The 15,525-nt window shown below is 37.1% G+C and overlaps 1 protein-coding gene across 3 annotated transcripts in view; it reads right to left on the bottom strand.

Annotated features, from left to right (window-relative positions):
- LOC121725857 (protein doublesex) overlaps nt 1-15,525 on the bottom strand; it is a 167,093-nt gene that overhangs the window by 39,825 nt on the left and 111,743 nt on the right. For 2 of the 3 annotated variants that reach the window (XM_042112992.1, XM_042112991.1), the window contains exon 3: nt 10,145-10,365. In XM_042112992.1, coding sequence (XP_041968926.1) covers nt 10,169-10,365 — 197 coding nt within the window. In that variant the 3' untranslated portion in view covers nt 10,145-10,168. Of the gene's footprint in view, nt 1-10,144; nt 10,366-15,525 lie in introns of those variants that run through there. The other variant, XR_006035450.1, reaches the window with a different exon arrangement.

Raw genomic sequence — 15,525 nt, forward strand, 5'->3', positions numbered from 1 at the left:
ATTATAATAATTAATGGACTGGCCCTTAAGTTAAGGTATAAAGATATATTCTCTGTATGTTTATGATCTATTATTTATAGTATTCAAAATATAAAATTAACAATAACAATAATCTACAGAAACATAAATATAAATAATTTAACAATGATAATAATTAGACTAAAAAAAAAAAAAAGGGAAAAACTAAAAATCTTAATCAAAAAGGCCACCCCGCAGCGTACCGTGCTCAAATGTCCCCATCACACTGGCCGCGTTACCGCGCTGAATGGCTAGGGAGACGTGTTGGGCCAGGTACGCCCCGGAGCGGGGATCTTTACCCGATTCCCGCAACCGACGTCCGAGCTGGCGAACGAAAGCTTTAGCTTCGTTACACCAGGTACCCCCTGTTTCCACGGCAAAAGGAACGAAAAGGTATTTCTGCCCCAGATCCGCATACTTAGTGTGTTTCTGCCTGGCTGCGTATTCGGCGGCAGACCCCGCGGTTCGAGCAGTGCCGGAAATGTGCGAAGCGGCGTATGTACTCACGCACGTGTAGGGAATGTTATTATTCGAAAAATTTACTATTCGAATAATTCGAATATTTTACAAAACTTTTCGAATAATTCGAATATTATTCGAATAATTAAAAAATATTGAAAAATGCTGAAAACTCTGAATAAAAGTAACAAAAAGCTTCGAACAGCCATGTACAACCTATTTTGTTAATACTATAAAGTAAGCAATTCTTATTTTTACTTTTATCAACATAAATCTTTATAAATGACATAGTTAATTTTTATTGTGAAACACTTTAAAAATGTATATTTTAAGGTTACAGCTGGGCAATAAAAGAAAGGCTGTAAAGTGTAAACCGTTTTCGATCGTAGCACCTTTTACTTTTCTCATGTGATTATGCTTAAGTCTTGCTAGGCAGCAGTTGAGATTAAATAATAATATGATATTCGATGTTATAATATCTGTTCATTAATACTAAGCCAGCTTACCCGTCTTTTTTATATTTTCGATCCACGTTCACCTAGTTCACCTAGTCGGCTTCACCTGTGTCAATGTGGCTCGAAATTATAAAAAAGGGCCACTAGAAAACCAACCCCACAACAAAAAAAAAATTGCAACGAAGCCCTGGGGGAGGGTGAAACAATCCTAGAGCTGGTGAATTTAGTAACTTGAAGTTTGATAAGACAAATAACATGATATTAAGGAGCCATCGACATTTTTTGAGACTGTACTAACTGTTTCAATTATCAGTCGAGGACTGCCGTGGTAAAGCTATTGAATAGCAAATTTTTATCAACTTGTCGAATAGATCACATCGCGAGCTTCAAGCCAGAAAGGCGTATAAAAAAAATATCTTTTGTATTTTAACTACATATTTTAAAAATCTCAATATTGCACTTACATTTATTACCTTCTTAAAAAACTAGTTTGTTTTATATACACTCTTCTGGCGTAATGAACATGAACAACAATGAACTAAAAACATGGTCAACGGCGACGATGAATGGTCGTATACTCATTAGTTAGACTAAAAACAGATTTATATATGTCGCAGCCGACTGGTTTAAATATCCGTTCAATCAAACAGCTAGCCCTTTGACTGAACAACGCCATTCAATCACACGTCTAGCTTTTATATTGAATATTTTAGTCTCTCAAAACGTTCAACACTACAGCTGATTCAAAAGCCGCCGTCTAATTGAAGTAGTTCAACGCGCACCGCTGCGGCGCTAGGTGCGTTTTATTTACAATATGGCGTCAACTAGCAGGTGTTTGTTGGTGTTTGTGGTTGTTTTTCGGAAAGAAAGTAGTTAATAAAAGTTACAAGTGTTATTAAAGAGACAAAAATTGTGGAGGCACATACGAGTGTATCAAAATTTTAACAAATATTCGAGGAGAAATTACGGGATTATGAAATGGATGGACGCAGCCCCCCCGAAAGGGGGGTTCGGGGGGCACAGCCTCCCGTCAAAACAAAAACAAACACAATCCAGAAAGTCCAAAAGTTGGTTAGGTTAGGTTAGAACTTAGACCACAACACAGAGGGAGCCGAGCGAGCGCAGCGAGCGTGCTGCGGCAGCAGCCGGCGATCGTCAAATAAAAGGGCGACTCGGGGGGCGCAGCCCCCCGGTAAAACAAAAACAAACACAATCCAGAAAGTCCAAAAGTAGGTCAGGTTAGAACTGCGACTGTGCTACGGCAGCAGCCGGCGACCGTCACAAAACACGCCTCAGAATTTTTTATTTTTACTTATTGCATTATACTTTTGGTCACCCCTTAAACTTAATCCGAGAATAATCTTTCAATAAAATACAAAAAGTTTTCCTTTTCTCCCAAATTACATATTAAACTAATGGTCGCCCTAGTTAATTTGCCAATAAACCAGTTGGCTAAGCGTCGTCTAGCTGTAGTGTTGAACGTTGTAGTCAACAAGTCGGCTAAACGACGTATAGCCGTGTGATTGAATGGCGTTGTTCAGTCAAAGGGCTAGCTGTTTGATTGAACGGCTATTTAAACCAGTCGGCTGCGACATATATATCATTAAAGATGCAGAATATTCATAAATAATATTATTTTTCTGAAATAAACTTAATTATGTTCTTATTCCATGTTAATTTTATGTTTGATATCATTTTAAACTAAAATAAAAAATATTTTTAGTATTCGAATTATTTGAAAAATAATTTGGCGAATATTCGAATAATAAAATCGTCGAATATTCGAATAAAACGAGTATTCGAATATTCGAATAACATACCCTACGCACGTGGCATCCCATAGGAGGCAACGACCTTTTTCCCATGGTATCAAAGTAAGGCCATCCGGGCGTTTGCCGTCGCTCCTACTCAAACCGGGGGGCTCGAGAACACACGGTACGTCTGCTGACACCAAAGCTCGACGAAGAATGTCATTAAGTGCATGGTGTCTAGCAAAGCGGCCGGCTGCTTTAAAGCAGCTGAGTCCGTGGTGACCGTAGGCGTCAGCTTCAGAACCGCATGGGCAGCGGTGAGGCTCGCACACCTCGCAACCCAGTCTCAGTGCCACCGCTACTCGAAGGGTGTTATCATCGAGAAGAGTGCCGAGGTGCGGTGATGGTAACGCCTGGAGCCAAGCGCCTGATTCCGGGCAGCTAGCTGCCTTAATTCGGGCCAACGCTGTTTCTGAAAATGAATTACTTATTTGCACTAAGGTGGATCTGGAGCAGAGTTCATCCCAGGCGCGCTGGGAGGTGACATCTACGGGGGGGTTAATTCCGGGATAACTTTCGTGCCAGGCATTTTCGGCGTCGTTCATAAAGGGGATGCTGCATCTTGCACCTTGGACTTTTAAAATGCTAGTGACAAGATTAGCAACCCCATTCGACGACGCAAGGAATGCCGGCAAACCGACAGAACCCATAGTTCTGATACCCAGACCGCCGTATTTTACCGGTAATGCAGCTTGCTGCCATTGCAGATCATTGAGAGAGATATTAAGTATATCCTCCAGCGTGGACCGGATGATAGCGTCTATCTTCGAGACCTCCATATGGAATTGCCAAGTTGGAGCCGTTCTAATGATATATGTGAGTTTTGGTAGGGAAAAGCAACAGCGGTAAAGTATTAAGGCGACGTGGGAGGATAAGTTGCCGAGAAGCTCCCGGACTTGCGTAAGGGTTTTACTTTTATTTTCTAGGGCCAACGGAATGCCATTTGTGAATATCGGTGCGCCTAGTAGGGAGAATGTTGATTTGTTGAGGGTTTTTATTCCGGGGAGCAGGGAATCGAAGGTGGTGATTATCGGTAAGTCTATCTCGCCGCAAGCGAATAATTCGCATTTGTTGGTGTTAATTTCAAGTCCCAATCCTTTAAGACTACTAGTGAGAGTTCGGATATCTTCTGCGACTACCGCTGGACTTCCTCCAATTGTGCCATCGTCAAGATACCAGACATTCAGTGGAGACTTAATCGATGATATTTTTTTGTGAATGGCTAGGCTGAATATAAGGGGACCCAGGGGATCACCCTGTTGCGCTCCTACCTGTGATAAAATTTTATGACTGTCGTATGTTAAGTGACTGGGTGAAGCGTAGCACAGGTGAAGAAATGGATATAGAGAAGGGATTAGTTCCTTAACCTCGTTTAAGATGGAATCCCTTTCAACAGAGTTGAAGGCAATTTAAAAATTGTTAAAAAAAATTAAAATTTATTAAAATTTTAAAATTGTTTATTAATTGTTTCATTTTTAATTATAATATTTACTACTTATCTCTTACCTATAACAGTAAGAGAAAATGTTTATAATAAATTAAATATTTGCTCGGCTATCAATGAACAGGTGAGCTATAAATTATATTGTAGACTGTAGTCTAGCAGCAATAATTACGGACGGCAAAATTACAGGATATTACTCAAGTTCATAGCTAATGGTATTCTTTAGAATTATTAGGCATAAATACTCATTTAGTTTTCGATAGCCTTTTTGTTCATCTTTATTATAAAGCTGAATAGTTTATTTGTTAATTTGTTAATTAGCAAAACTCGAGAACGGTTGGACCGATTTCGCTAATTCTTTTTTTTAAATATTCCTTGAAGTACGAGGATGGTTCTTACGGAGAGAAAAATTCTGAAAAAAAATTTAAATTTCCTGAAAAAGTCTAAAAACAACACTTTTCTATACTCCCATACAAAAGATTTGTGATAATACTTAAAAGTCAATTTGAACTTTAATACCATACGATAAAGTTTGTGTTAGTGGAGAGGTTCCGGGAAGGCAAAACAATTGATTGACGTTAGTATCGTATAAATATTAATGTCAATATTTATATAAAATGAATCCATTTTCGCGTGGTCACGACATCACGTGTAAACGGCTGGACCGATTTTGCTGAAATTTGGCATAGAGATACTATGAGTCCCGAAGACGAACATAGGATACGTTTTGTCCCGGAAGAATGTAAGGTTACTGCACAATATACTTTTATGATTTGCGCGTGAACTATTCAATTGATTTTGATAAATTTTGGTATTGAGATACTTTGATTTACGGGAAAGGACAAGAGATACTTTTTGTCCCGGAAAATGCACGGCTCCCGCACAATAAACTTTTATGATTTTCGCTTAAACTATTCAATCTATTTTGATGAAATGGGCGAAATACTTTATATGGCAAAACAACATCTCCCGGGACAGCTAGTAAGTAATAAATTAAATAAATAAAAATTATTTTCACTCTAAGACCAATAGGAGCGAAGCAACGGAGGAAAATGTGGAATAAACTGGGAAAATTATTTGAAGGTGCTTATCTCACAAGCTACTGGATGAATGTTTAAGTTATTTGGCACAGATGTAGAGTACAGCACGTGAAGGGACATAGGTATTTTTTTTGCGGGAAAATGGACTTCCGTAAAATTCCTAACTTATGCGGGCGAAGCCGCGCGGGACATCTAGTCACTAATATTTTTTTACTTACAAAGATAACAAGTAAAACTTAATAAAAAAATGTATCGGTATGGATTTTTGTATGCCAGTTATATTTCTAATTAACATAATAAAAAAGTTGAAAATAATATCTACCGGCGAACATATTATTATAACCTCCTTATTTTGAAAGCAGTTAAAAAATTTAACTCTTAATTAACAAAAAATTGAAATCGACTTCCAAGGTAAAAACAATAATAATATGAACTAAAAAGTATTAAATAACAATTACTCTATAATAGTGCCTTTTTCAGAATTCGTCTAAATCTCAACTATTTCTGTACATACTACAGTCTTCATTATTTGAAGTCGGTACCAGCTAATTTTATCGTGAGTTCAGTCAATGTCAGAATATATGAAGCTTTTAAGACTGGTTTCACTATTTTTAGTTATCTACAAGATAAGGCTTTATGCGTAAATAACAACTACAAAATATGTTAACTATTCACATTATGTTACTGTAAGCGAAATTGTGGTAAATGCTTGCAGTTATCTAAGCGATGCTGCAATTTCCAAGCTTCTTCCAATCTTTAAAGGTTCAGGAGTTCTGTTCAGTGCCTTTGGACCAAGAGACACCTTCGTATGAACTTTCTCTTATTCGTAACATATGTTTAAGTTACTAGAAATAAAAATTTTAACCACTATGAGTCTTTTGATAAATTTCAAGAATTTCCCTGGATTGCTCATAGATCCCATCATCAGCTCACCACTTTCGTAATTATTATACAAAATCAAGATTATACCCTATACAACAACAGAAGAATTTTGAAAATCGGTCCACAAACAGCGAAATAATCATCAAAAACATTTGCTTTGATGCAAAATATCACGAAAAGCATCAATGATTGGGTCATAATGTGATGACCCATGGCATAATTATGATTTTGATGATGATAATTAAATAAATTGATGTGTTGGCTTATGCTTTCAGTTGTTTAAACAACGCCGAAATCCCCGAACCTGTATCTATAAGGATTCAAAAGTTCTGTTGGGTACCTTCGGATCCAGGGTATAACTTGGTGCGAAGTCTTGCTTTTAGGTAGCATTTGAGGTAAATGCTTCAGAAAAAATTGAAATCACTATATATTTCCATACAAATTTCAAGGAGTCCCCTCGATTTCTCCAGGATTCCATCATCAGATCACCACTTTTTTGAACATGGTACCAAATTCGATTAAACCCTATACAACACAAAAAGAATTTTGAAAATCGGATCTCAAACGGCTGAGTTATCGTTGAACATACAAAAAAAAAGATACAGCCGAACGTATAACCTCCTCCTTTTTGGAAGTCGGTAAAAAAATAGCCACTTATGCGACAGTTCTCTATATTGGGGACTTAGAAAGAATATCATCATTATTTGTGGGAGACCTAAAAAGGCATGAGGTATAAATAATTGCTTGACATTTGCTAAAACACCGGTTAGGAACATGATAATATTGACTCCGCGGAATTTCATTGTTTTGACTTCATTAGCAGATACTAGCTATTTGACCGAGCTTCGCTCGGTATTCGATAAAACCTTTAAATTAAACTATCCATACTAATATTATAAATGTGAAAGTGTGTCTGTCTGTCTGTCTGTCTGTTACCTCTTCACGCCTAAACAGCTGAACCGATTGGGCTGAAATTTGGTACAGAGATACTTTGAGTCCCGGGAAAGGACATATGATACTTTTTATCTTGGAAAAATGTACGGTTCCCACGCGATAAACTAATTTTGGCGCAACGGAGTTGCGGGCGTCATCTAGTATATAATAATATTCATATATACAAGAATTGCTCGTTTAAAGATATAGATAGATGAGTATATATTATAATATAGTATGTACATTGTACACTATGTGGGAAGATAGTAGTTTTTTCCCGTAACGTCAATGAGAGTTTTTATTTATTTATAAATACTATGACGTAACTATCAAATGACTTCAATGTATGTTTTTGACTTTACTGTTATAATATTATGTTAAAATATGTAATAAGATCTTTTCAAATAAGACGTAGTTACTTAAGGAACGTTGCATGTTAATTAGAATAAGATTTAAAGAAAATGTTTTGAAATAATTACTTAGACAATATTTCCACGCCAATGAGGCAGAAATTTTGATACCATACATAAATATTAAGAACCATTGTTAAACAAATTTTCTGGAAATAAATATTACTTACTTACTTACTTACTTACTTACTTACTTACTTACTTACTTACTTACTTACTTACTTACTTACTTACTAGAGTTCACTGTGAAAGTAGCAGCACTGAAGGAGCAATTTAATTTTTTGATTTGTATGGGCAGGCGCCCGCGCGTACTGAATTTTTCCAAACAAAGTTGAAAAAAAAAGTTACTCTTTCAGCGCTGCTACTTTCACAGCGAATACTCTTATATACATTACACACCCTAAAGTATTATCACTTAATTTTGTTACACCCTGTAATTTATTACAGGGTGTAATAACTTACAGGGTGTAACCATCTTTAGATGGTAGGTACAAGTATGGTAGTATTCGCATTTTTGTAATTGAATTATTTCTTAATTAAAAGCTAAACCAGTTTTTCATGCTGGCGAAAGACAAAGACACCTATATCACCTCACAGTCACACCTGTATCTTTGTCGTTTGGCTTTTCCCTGTTTTGGTGTCGAAAGAAAATCAAACCTTATTGGCATACCTGTCATCGTAATCGATAGAGAAGATGTTTACAAACATTAAATACTTTTTGACAAATCTCGTAAATGATATACTTTCTGAGTTATTTCAGTTTGAAAATGTAAAATAAATACATTTTAGATATACAATCTGATATATTTCAAAAAGTATATCATTTACGACACTTTGTTACAGAGTATTTGTTGTTTGTAATTATTTTCTCTGTCGACTGACTGTATGTTTTATAGGTGTACACGAAAATATGCCATTTGAAGTACTTGAAACTACTTAGGTATGCCACGCTCCATACAAAAAGGTTCGAACACTTTTACTATTGCTACTTTACCTACTGTAAATACAACTGCAAATCGGACTTTTAGCACTTTTTGGAAAGTTCTCATTGAATTTTAGCATCAGACAACGCCTAGTGCTTAATACCACCTAGTTATACCTGTTCTTTTATCATACCTACAATAAATTTATTACGCTACATTAAAATAGTCAACTCATTGCTTTCTTATTTGTTTAAGAAGCCCTTTACGGAATTGTCTTGTATATTGAGATATATTAAGCCTTTAGCTTTTGACATTTTACCCTTGCGTGTGTTCCGTAACGGACATGAAAGAATTACATACATTTTACAGTTAGTTAGATACGTTGATAAAAGTCGATAGGCGATGTCTTTCAACTGCGTTTAAAAATGTTTCGTAATTTAATATGTTAAAGGACAATTGTGTGATAACTTGATAAGCTCTTATAAACTACTCCACACGTCATGCTAGGTACACACACAGGACAGTATAACCAAAGATACAATTTCGTATCGTTTTTAGGGTTCCATAGTCAACAAGGAACCCTTATAGATTCGTCATGTCTGTCTGTCTGACCGTCCGTATGTCACAGCCACTTTTCTCCGAAACTATAAGAGCTATACTATTGAAACTTGGTAAGTAGATGTAGTCTGTGAAGCGCTTTAAAATTTTGATACAAAAATTGAAAAAATATTAAAAAATTTTAGGTGTCACCATAGATACAACTAAACAAAAAAATTTTTCATCTAACCTATGTATGTGGGTATATATGGATAGGTCTTCAAATTCAAAAATCATATTGAGGTTTCTAATATCATTTTTTTCTAACCTGAATAGCCCCCCCCCCCCCCTCTAACTTCTAAAGTAGGGGCATGATAAGTCTAAAAAAAATATATGATGTACATTACTACAAAAACTACCAACAAAAATTGGTTCGAACGAGATCTAGCCAGTAGTTATAGGTACGTCATAAATGGTAAACCTTAATTTAACTTAATTTCATAAAAATAAACCTTATTGCTGCTGCGGAACCCTTCATGGGCGAGTCCAACTCGCACTTGGTCGGTTTTTATTATTTTAACTTCGGTGCAGAAAGACATGAATTGATTTCAAGTTTCTTAAAATATTTGCTTAGTTTTCTGGTAAAGGCTATTTGAATAGTGAGAGCCTTTCTTTTGGCGTAATTAAATATATCAGACAGATCTGGACTTGTACCACGAAACCGTTTTGAGACTCAAACAATCGAACGAGAATGCCGCATCCTACTCTAACAAACGTGAAATGACGTTGTTAGAGCAGGACGCGGCATTCTCTAATTTGAGTCTCAAAAGTTTCGTAGGAGGCCTACTGGTCAGCGACTTCGGACCTCCAAGACAGTGAACAACTTACACAATATAAAGTAGTGCCTTTAGCATGTCGTGCTGGGGTGGAACCTTTATATTCGCTCATCCAATCAGATAATGATTTAGCCATTAGCTATTTGTTAAAAAGATGATTTCACATATAGTCGCTATATGATGGCAAAATTGGCAAATATTTATGCCATGAATTAACAAACAAAAGTAATTTAATGTGCTACGAGTTATGACTGTAATTTTGCATATTAGTTTTTTCGTGAAGTTTCTCGGAAAAATGTAGAGTCGTGCAGCTTTACTCACATATTCCTAATTGAATTGTTAAATTTATACCTAGCCCCGCATAAAATTGTAAAAAAAGAACAATAAAGTAAGTACCTGACGCGGCGCAGCAACGCATCGCTACAAGTGCGCAGGCGGCGGCGAGTGGAGCGCGGGGTGTGACAGCGGCAGGAGGTACTCTGGCGGGTACTCCTGCGCGAACAGGTACCGGGGTGAGCAGTACATGTTGTACGAGCGCTTGCGCGCCTGCAGCTCCAACAGCGAGCACAGCGAGCGCTCGTACAGAGGCAGCTGCCAATGCCGCACCACGTACTGTGCTGCAAACACACAAAAATATGCTTTAGTGTGTATCAGGTGTAGGGCTAAATTCGCTTGCGCAGTTGCAATGACTACTCCACGTTGAGCCATGATTGCGAAGCTTTAGCAGACACGACATACGTCGATTGTGGCCCATGATTTATGGGCAATCATAGACGAATATTCTCCTATAGGTACATGTTCGTGATCGCATGTTATGCCAACGTGGAGAGGACACAATTTGTTCCAAACGACATCATTATTAATACAGTTGCAATGTCAATACGCAATAAAGATACCTGAGAGATTAAGCTTAGAGTTCGGAGAAAGAAAAACATACCCAAAAAATGCACTGTTGTCCAATTATGTTTCTCTTTCCTTTCCTACACTTATTAAGCATACTCGTATAAGATTGTATAAGATATACAAATTTTATTAATAGAGCAATAACTTTCTACTCAAAAGTAATGCACGTGCTGCTTCGCGTGTTTGCAATTCCCACCTCATCGTCGTGACTTTGCGATTAAAGTGCAATATTACGAGTATTTGTTCACGTTGTGTACAATGCCTACATCTCGCTGTTTCCGGAAATCAGCCCTGGGAATCGCTTAGCACATTCTGTAGAGCGTAAGTAGTGCACTAAGAGATGACATCGATATTTACCACTACGAAATTTAAGGGTCAATTCAGACCGCAACGCAATGAGGCCAGGCACGGCGCGGCACAAATTTGTATGGATTTGACAGATTTCAATTGAGTGAGACGTCTTGCAAAGCTATCAAATTCTTACTTTAGAAATGCATATATCATCATCGTTGCGGTCTGAATCAACGTGGAATCAACCCTTAGAGCTGGCGCGCACTACGACTTTTTGTCGTCCGATTATTTTACCGACTTATAAAAATTCAAATAAAACGCCACTTTATGACAAAAGCTATAGGTTTCATTTTGCTCTATGCCATTGAAAAGCAGCGGCGGCATGGCTCGCTAGACAAATGTCGGTAGAAAATGAAACCTATAGCCTATTTCATAAAGTGACATTTTATTTGGTTGTTGGTCGGTCGGTAAAATAATCGCGCAACAAAAAGTCCAAGTGCGCGCCAGCTCTTAGAAGTGGAAGTTTGAAAGGTGCCTTATGCCACAGATAAAGCTTTAATTCTGATTCTACGTTTCTCTCTCACTTCACTCATCACAACTCAGTTATTTAAAATTTAAATCGATAGAAACATAACGAAAGAATTATTCATTTTTGAACTTTATTACATGTTTTACTTCAATTGCCTGAGTCATGTCCCAAATTGGTTGCCCAAGCACATAATTCTCGCGGAACTCGGCGCTGTCCAGAGGAACGGCTGGTCAATACGTCTGCCTGCCTAGCATACGCCAACGAGATATCTCACTCTTCCCTTTTTTTCGATGTTTGATGGTTTGTCTCTTCATCCCTATCATCTAAATAACACATTTTTATAGAGTTTTGTCGAGGTAATGTCGAGATTTTGACATTATCAGACGAGTAGTTTTTAATTATCTCGAGAGTGAGATATCTCATTGGCGTATGCTAGGCACTAGGCAGGCTGGAGTCAACCGTGTGCGGGTTTCTTTACGATATAATTCTTCTCCGTACGAGTGCCCGTATTATGTGTATGTTTAGTAACTAAACTTTAACAATTATGTACCGCTTATCTACGGGTGTTAAACGACCCGAAACTTTCCACGCTAAGATCAGTAAAATGTTCTGAGCGTCTGACGTCAACTGCAACAAGTTAAAGAATAATTTTATCGTAAACCATTTAACCTGAACCTGGACCTCGAGATAAGTTTATTTAATATTTAAACCAGTTATGACAGTATTTATTAGCTAAATGCACTGAATTAATAACATTTCTTGCTAGATAGTTGCGAATTCTTTTGAGGACGGAATCTGTCTTCACTTTTTAAATCGGTACAAAATAAAATACGTTGCCTACATCATCGAAATTCGTTTCTGATTAGGAGGCATCGCAATCCGCAGTTTGTTCGTTCACACTTAACTGTCACTCCTTGTCCTCGGCCGTATTATGATTGACAAAAACATGATTTTATTGTCTATTTTGCATCGTACAAAACCCTTAGCGACTGTCCGACTTGTCGCATTTATCATAATATCAACATTAATATTATTTTTGTGTAGGATGGTACGGAGCATTTTGAAATTCCGCACGAGCGGCTGGACTATCTAGACCGGCATCAGCCTGTAAAAAATCGGCCAAGTGCGAGTCCGACTCGCGCACGAAAGGTTCCGTACCGTTATAGAGCGAAAATTGTGTTTTTATATGGGAGCCCACTTAATTATTTATTTTAAATATTAAATGTTTATTGCATGGGAGCCCCCCTAAACATTAACTTTATTTTGTTTTCAGTATTTTTTGTTATAGCGGCAACAGATATACACAATCTGTGAAAATTTCAGAAGTCTAGCTACAGCGGTTCTTGAGACACACAGACAGCCTGGAGACAGACGGACAGACACCGAATATAATCGAATAATAGGGTCCCGTTTTTACTATTTGGGTACGGAACCCTAAAAATGCTGTCAACTAAAAAATGTTGGATATAAATACACATACCAGGTTTTGATTTTTTCACTCCTCATCGTAAGCCTTTCATGCAAAAATAATCAATTAATTTTATCACTAAAGGCCTGTCCAAATCCACGTTCCACGTTGACGACGCGACGCGACGCGACGTCGCGGTCGTGACGTGGAGATGTGAACGTCCTAATAAGGAACGTTGACAATGTCATTATTGTGTTGTTTACTATTGTCATTAATTAGTTTCTACGTCGTACCTAAATAAGGTTAACTATTCATATTATATTTTGTGTTAATTTATCATTCAAGTTTTTCCTAGCCGTAGTAATTTTGTACGCTCTAGGACGCCTCCGCACGCAACTTTCAATTACCTACCAACGTTTCTAAAATACTTGACCTTTGTGACGATTGATGTTCCCGACGCACGCACGCTTATAATATCATCTCTAACTTGATCCCGTAAATAATTTGCGAAATTTTTAATTTGGCCAGCAAATCAAAACAAATGATTGAGTCATGCGTGGGCCATAAATTGACACCTGAGCGCGGCCGGCGAGCGCCGCGCCGCTGACGGCCGATTTCCTTCGCCACAGACATGTAATTTAGCGGATCGAGCGACGTCATAAATTATACAAGCGATCACATCATTAGTTGCTGCTTCAGTTTATTAAGGGTGTTTACCGTAATCGCCGCTCGCGAGCCTAATTGCGGAGCTGAGTTATGGGTAGAGAAACCAAACACACGTCCCACGTCGTAAATATGCCCCGAAAAGCTCTCGGCGGAGATTTTAATTCGGCACGTAGAGTCGAACCTAAAATTACTTATGAAAAATTGCACGGGTAATTTATTCAATATTATAAGAACACGTTTCGAATATGAGATTTCAATGCGCTCGCTCGAACTAGGGTCGCGAGTAATTGTGCCAATGGCGGAAAAATCTCTTGTTTTAATGAGCTGGCTCGAGGGCGGCGCGGGGCGGGCTGTGTGCGCCAACCTTTATGCGATGGTAACTATCTAGACAACTAAGTACACTTTTCATTATATTTACACTACAGCTTGGCCGCGACTTCGTTTTCGAGCTTGAATTAACTAAATTCGACACGTCACACGCCATATTTCTTTTTGACCCCCTTTCTGCTTTCTGTCTAGCTTGGTGTAAAATAAACCTAGTTAAATAAAAATTATGTATTATATATAAAACTTGTTTAAAATTGGTTAAGTGGTTTAAGCATGAAGAGAAAACAAACATACAGACAAACAAATAATCGTATTTATAACACACATTATTCATTGAGTTATCTTTGTGAGAGTAACCACTTGACTTGTTTTATTGTGACAAATGACTAGCCCTTGCAGAAATATAGATACATAGTTTTAATGTATGGACGTTGTTTTATATAACGTCAAATTATAATAAATCAATCAGCATAAATAAGATTCCGACTACAATGTCGTCGGGTATGCACATTATTTATATAACATTCCGCTGATATGTAGGTATTATGTGTGGACCATCTATTTTTAATCTTCGATCGTGTTCGATCCAGACAAGACACTTTCAGTTTTATTTCCTGCTTAATTAGATTCAATTTAGTAATATCAGAGATTGACATTCGCCAGTGCACTGAACTGTTGCGCGTACTGAAAAGTCAGTAGAGCAAAAATGTGTTATTGTTTACGTATATTTTTTTCAAATCTTACTGGAATCTTCAAGTAATTATAATACTATAATTATTATGACTTTCTTCATATAATCATATTCTTTAAAACCTCTCACAACTATTATATTTGTCACAGTTAAAAGTCTTATAGCTGATTCGTTGATCATATTAGCCAGACTGTAGACACCACGGCATAATTTATAACGAAAGTCTTGTCGTCAGTGTCGAGTGTCAACTGCTATACTATACTATAAGCCGGCTAAGTACGCAGCGTTTGTCTTATCTGTCAAAAAACAATAACACACATAACACAGGTCAGATAAAAAATTAACTCAATTATTGTGACCTCTTTCGAGACCTTGTAAAACGAACAGAAGCTTGATGTATGCTTTCGTGCGATCATAAATTAAAAATTTACATTTGGCCAAGATTTATGGTAAAATATGATAATATGACGCGCCAGCGAAGCCGGTAATCTTCGAGTTTCATCAGACCATTATATTGTAATTAAGTGCTAAGCCCTCAGATAAAAACTTACTTTTTAAAGCGCGAAGTATGTTATAGAAATGCTATGTCCATAAGTTCAAACTAAATGTATTGTTTTTTTATTTAAATTTAAGATCGTTAAACACAATTGAATACTGTTCACATTACTTAAAATCAGTGATCATGATTTGTGATTTTGTATTTAGTTTGTTATCTTATTTCATAAATATCTTAGAAACAATTAAAAAGGAACCTTCACAACGATTATTATAATGCAAGTGCACAACTATAATGCAGTTGTATTGATAACATTGTATGTGAAAGAGACGTACTGTATCGTATTTACAGCGGCTCTGATCCATCTTTGTTAAAATAAACAAGGGGTTCTATGTCCCTTATCGAACTAACTACTGACGGTTCCGACTACTATGTCACAGTTCATATTAAAATTATGTAAACAGAG

Source organism: Aricia agestis, chromosome 4, assembly GCF_905147365.1.
Source record: "Aricia agestis chromosome 4, ilAriAges1.1, whole genome shotgun sequence".
Classification (NCBI taxonomy): Eukaryota; Metazoa; Arthropoda; class Insecta; order Lepidoptera; family Lycaenidae; genus Aricia; species Aricia agestis.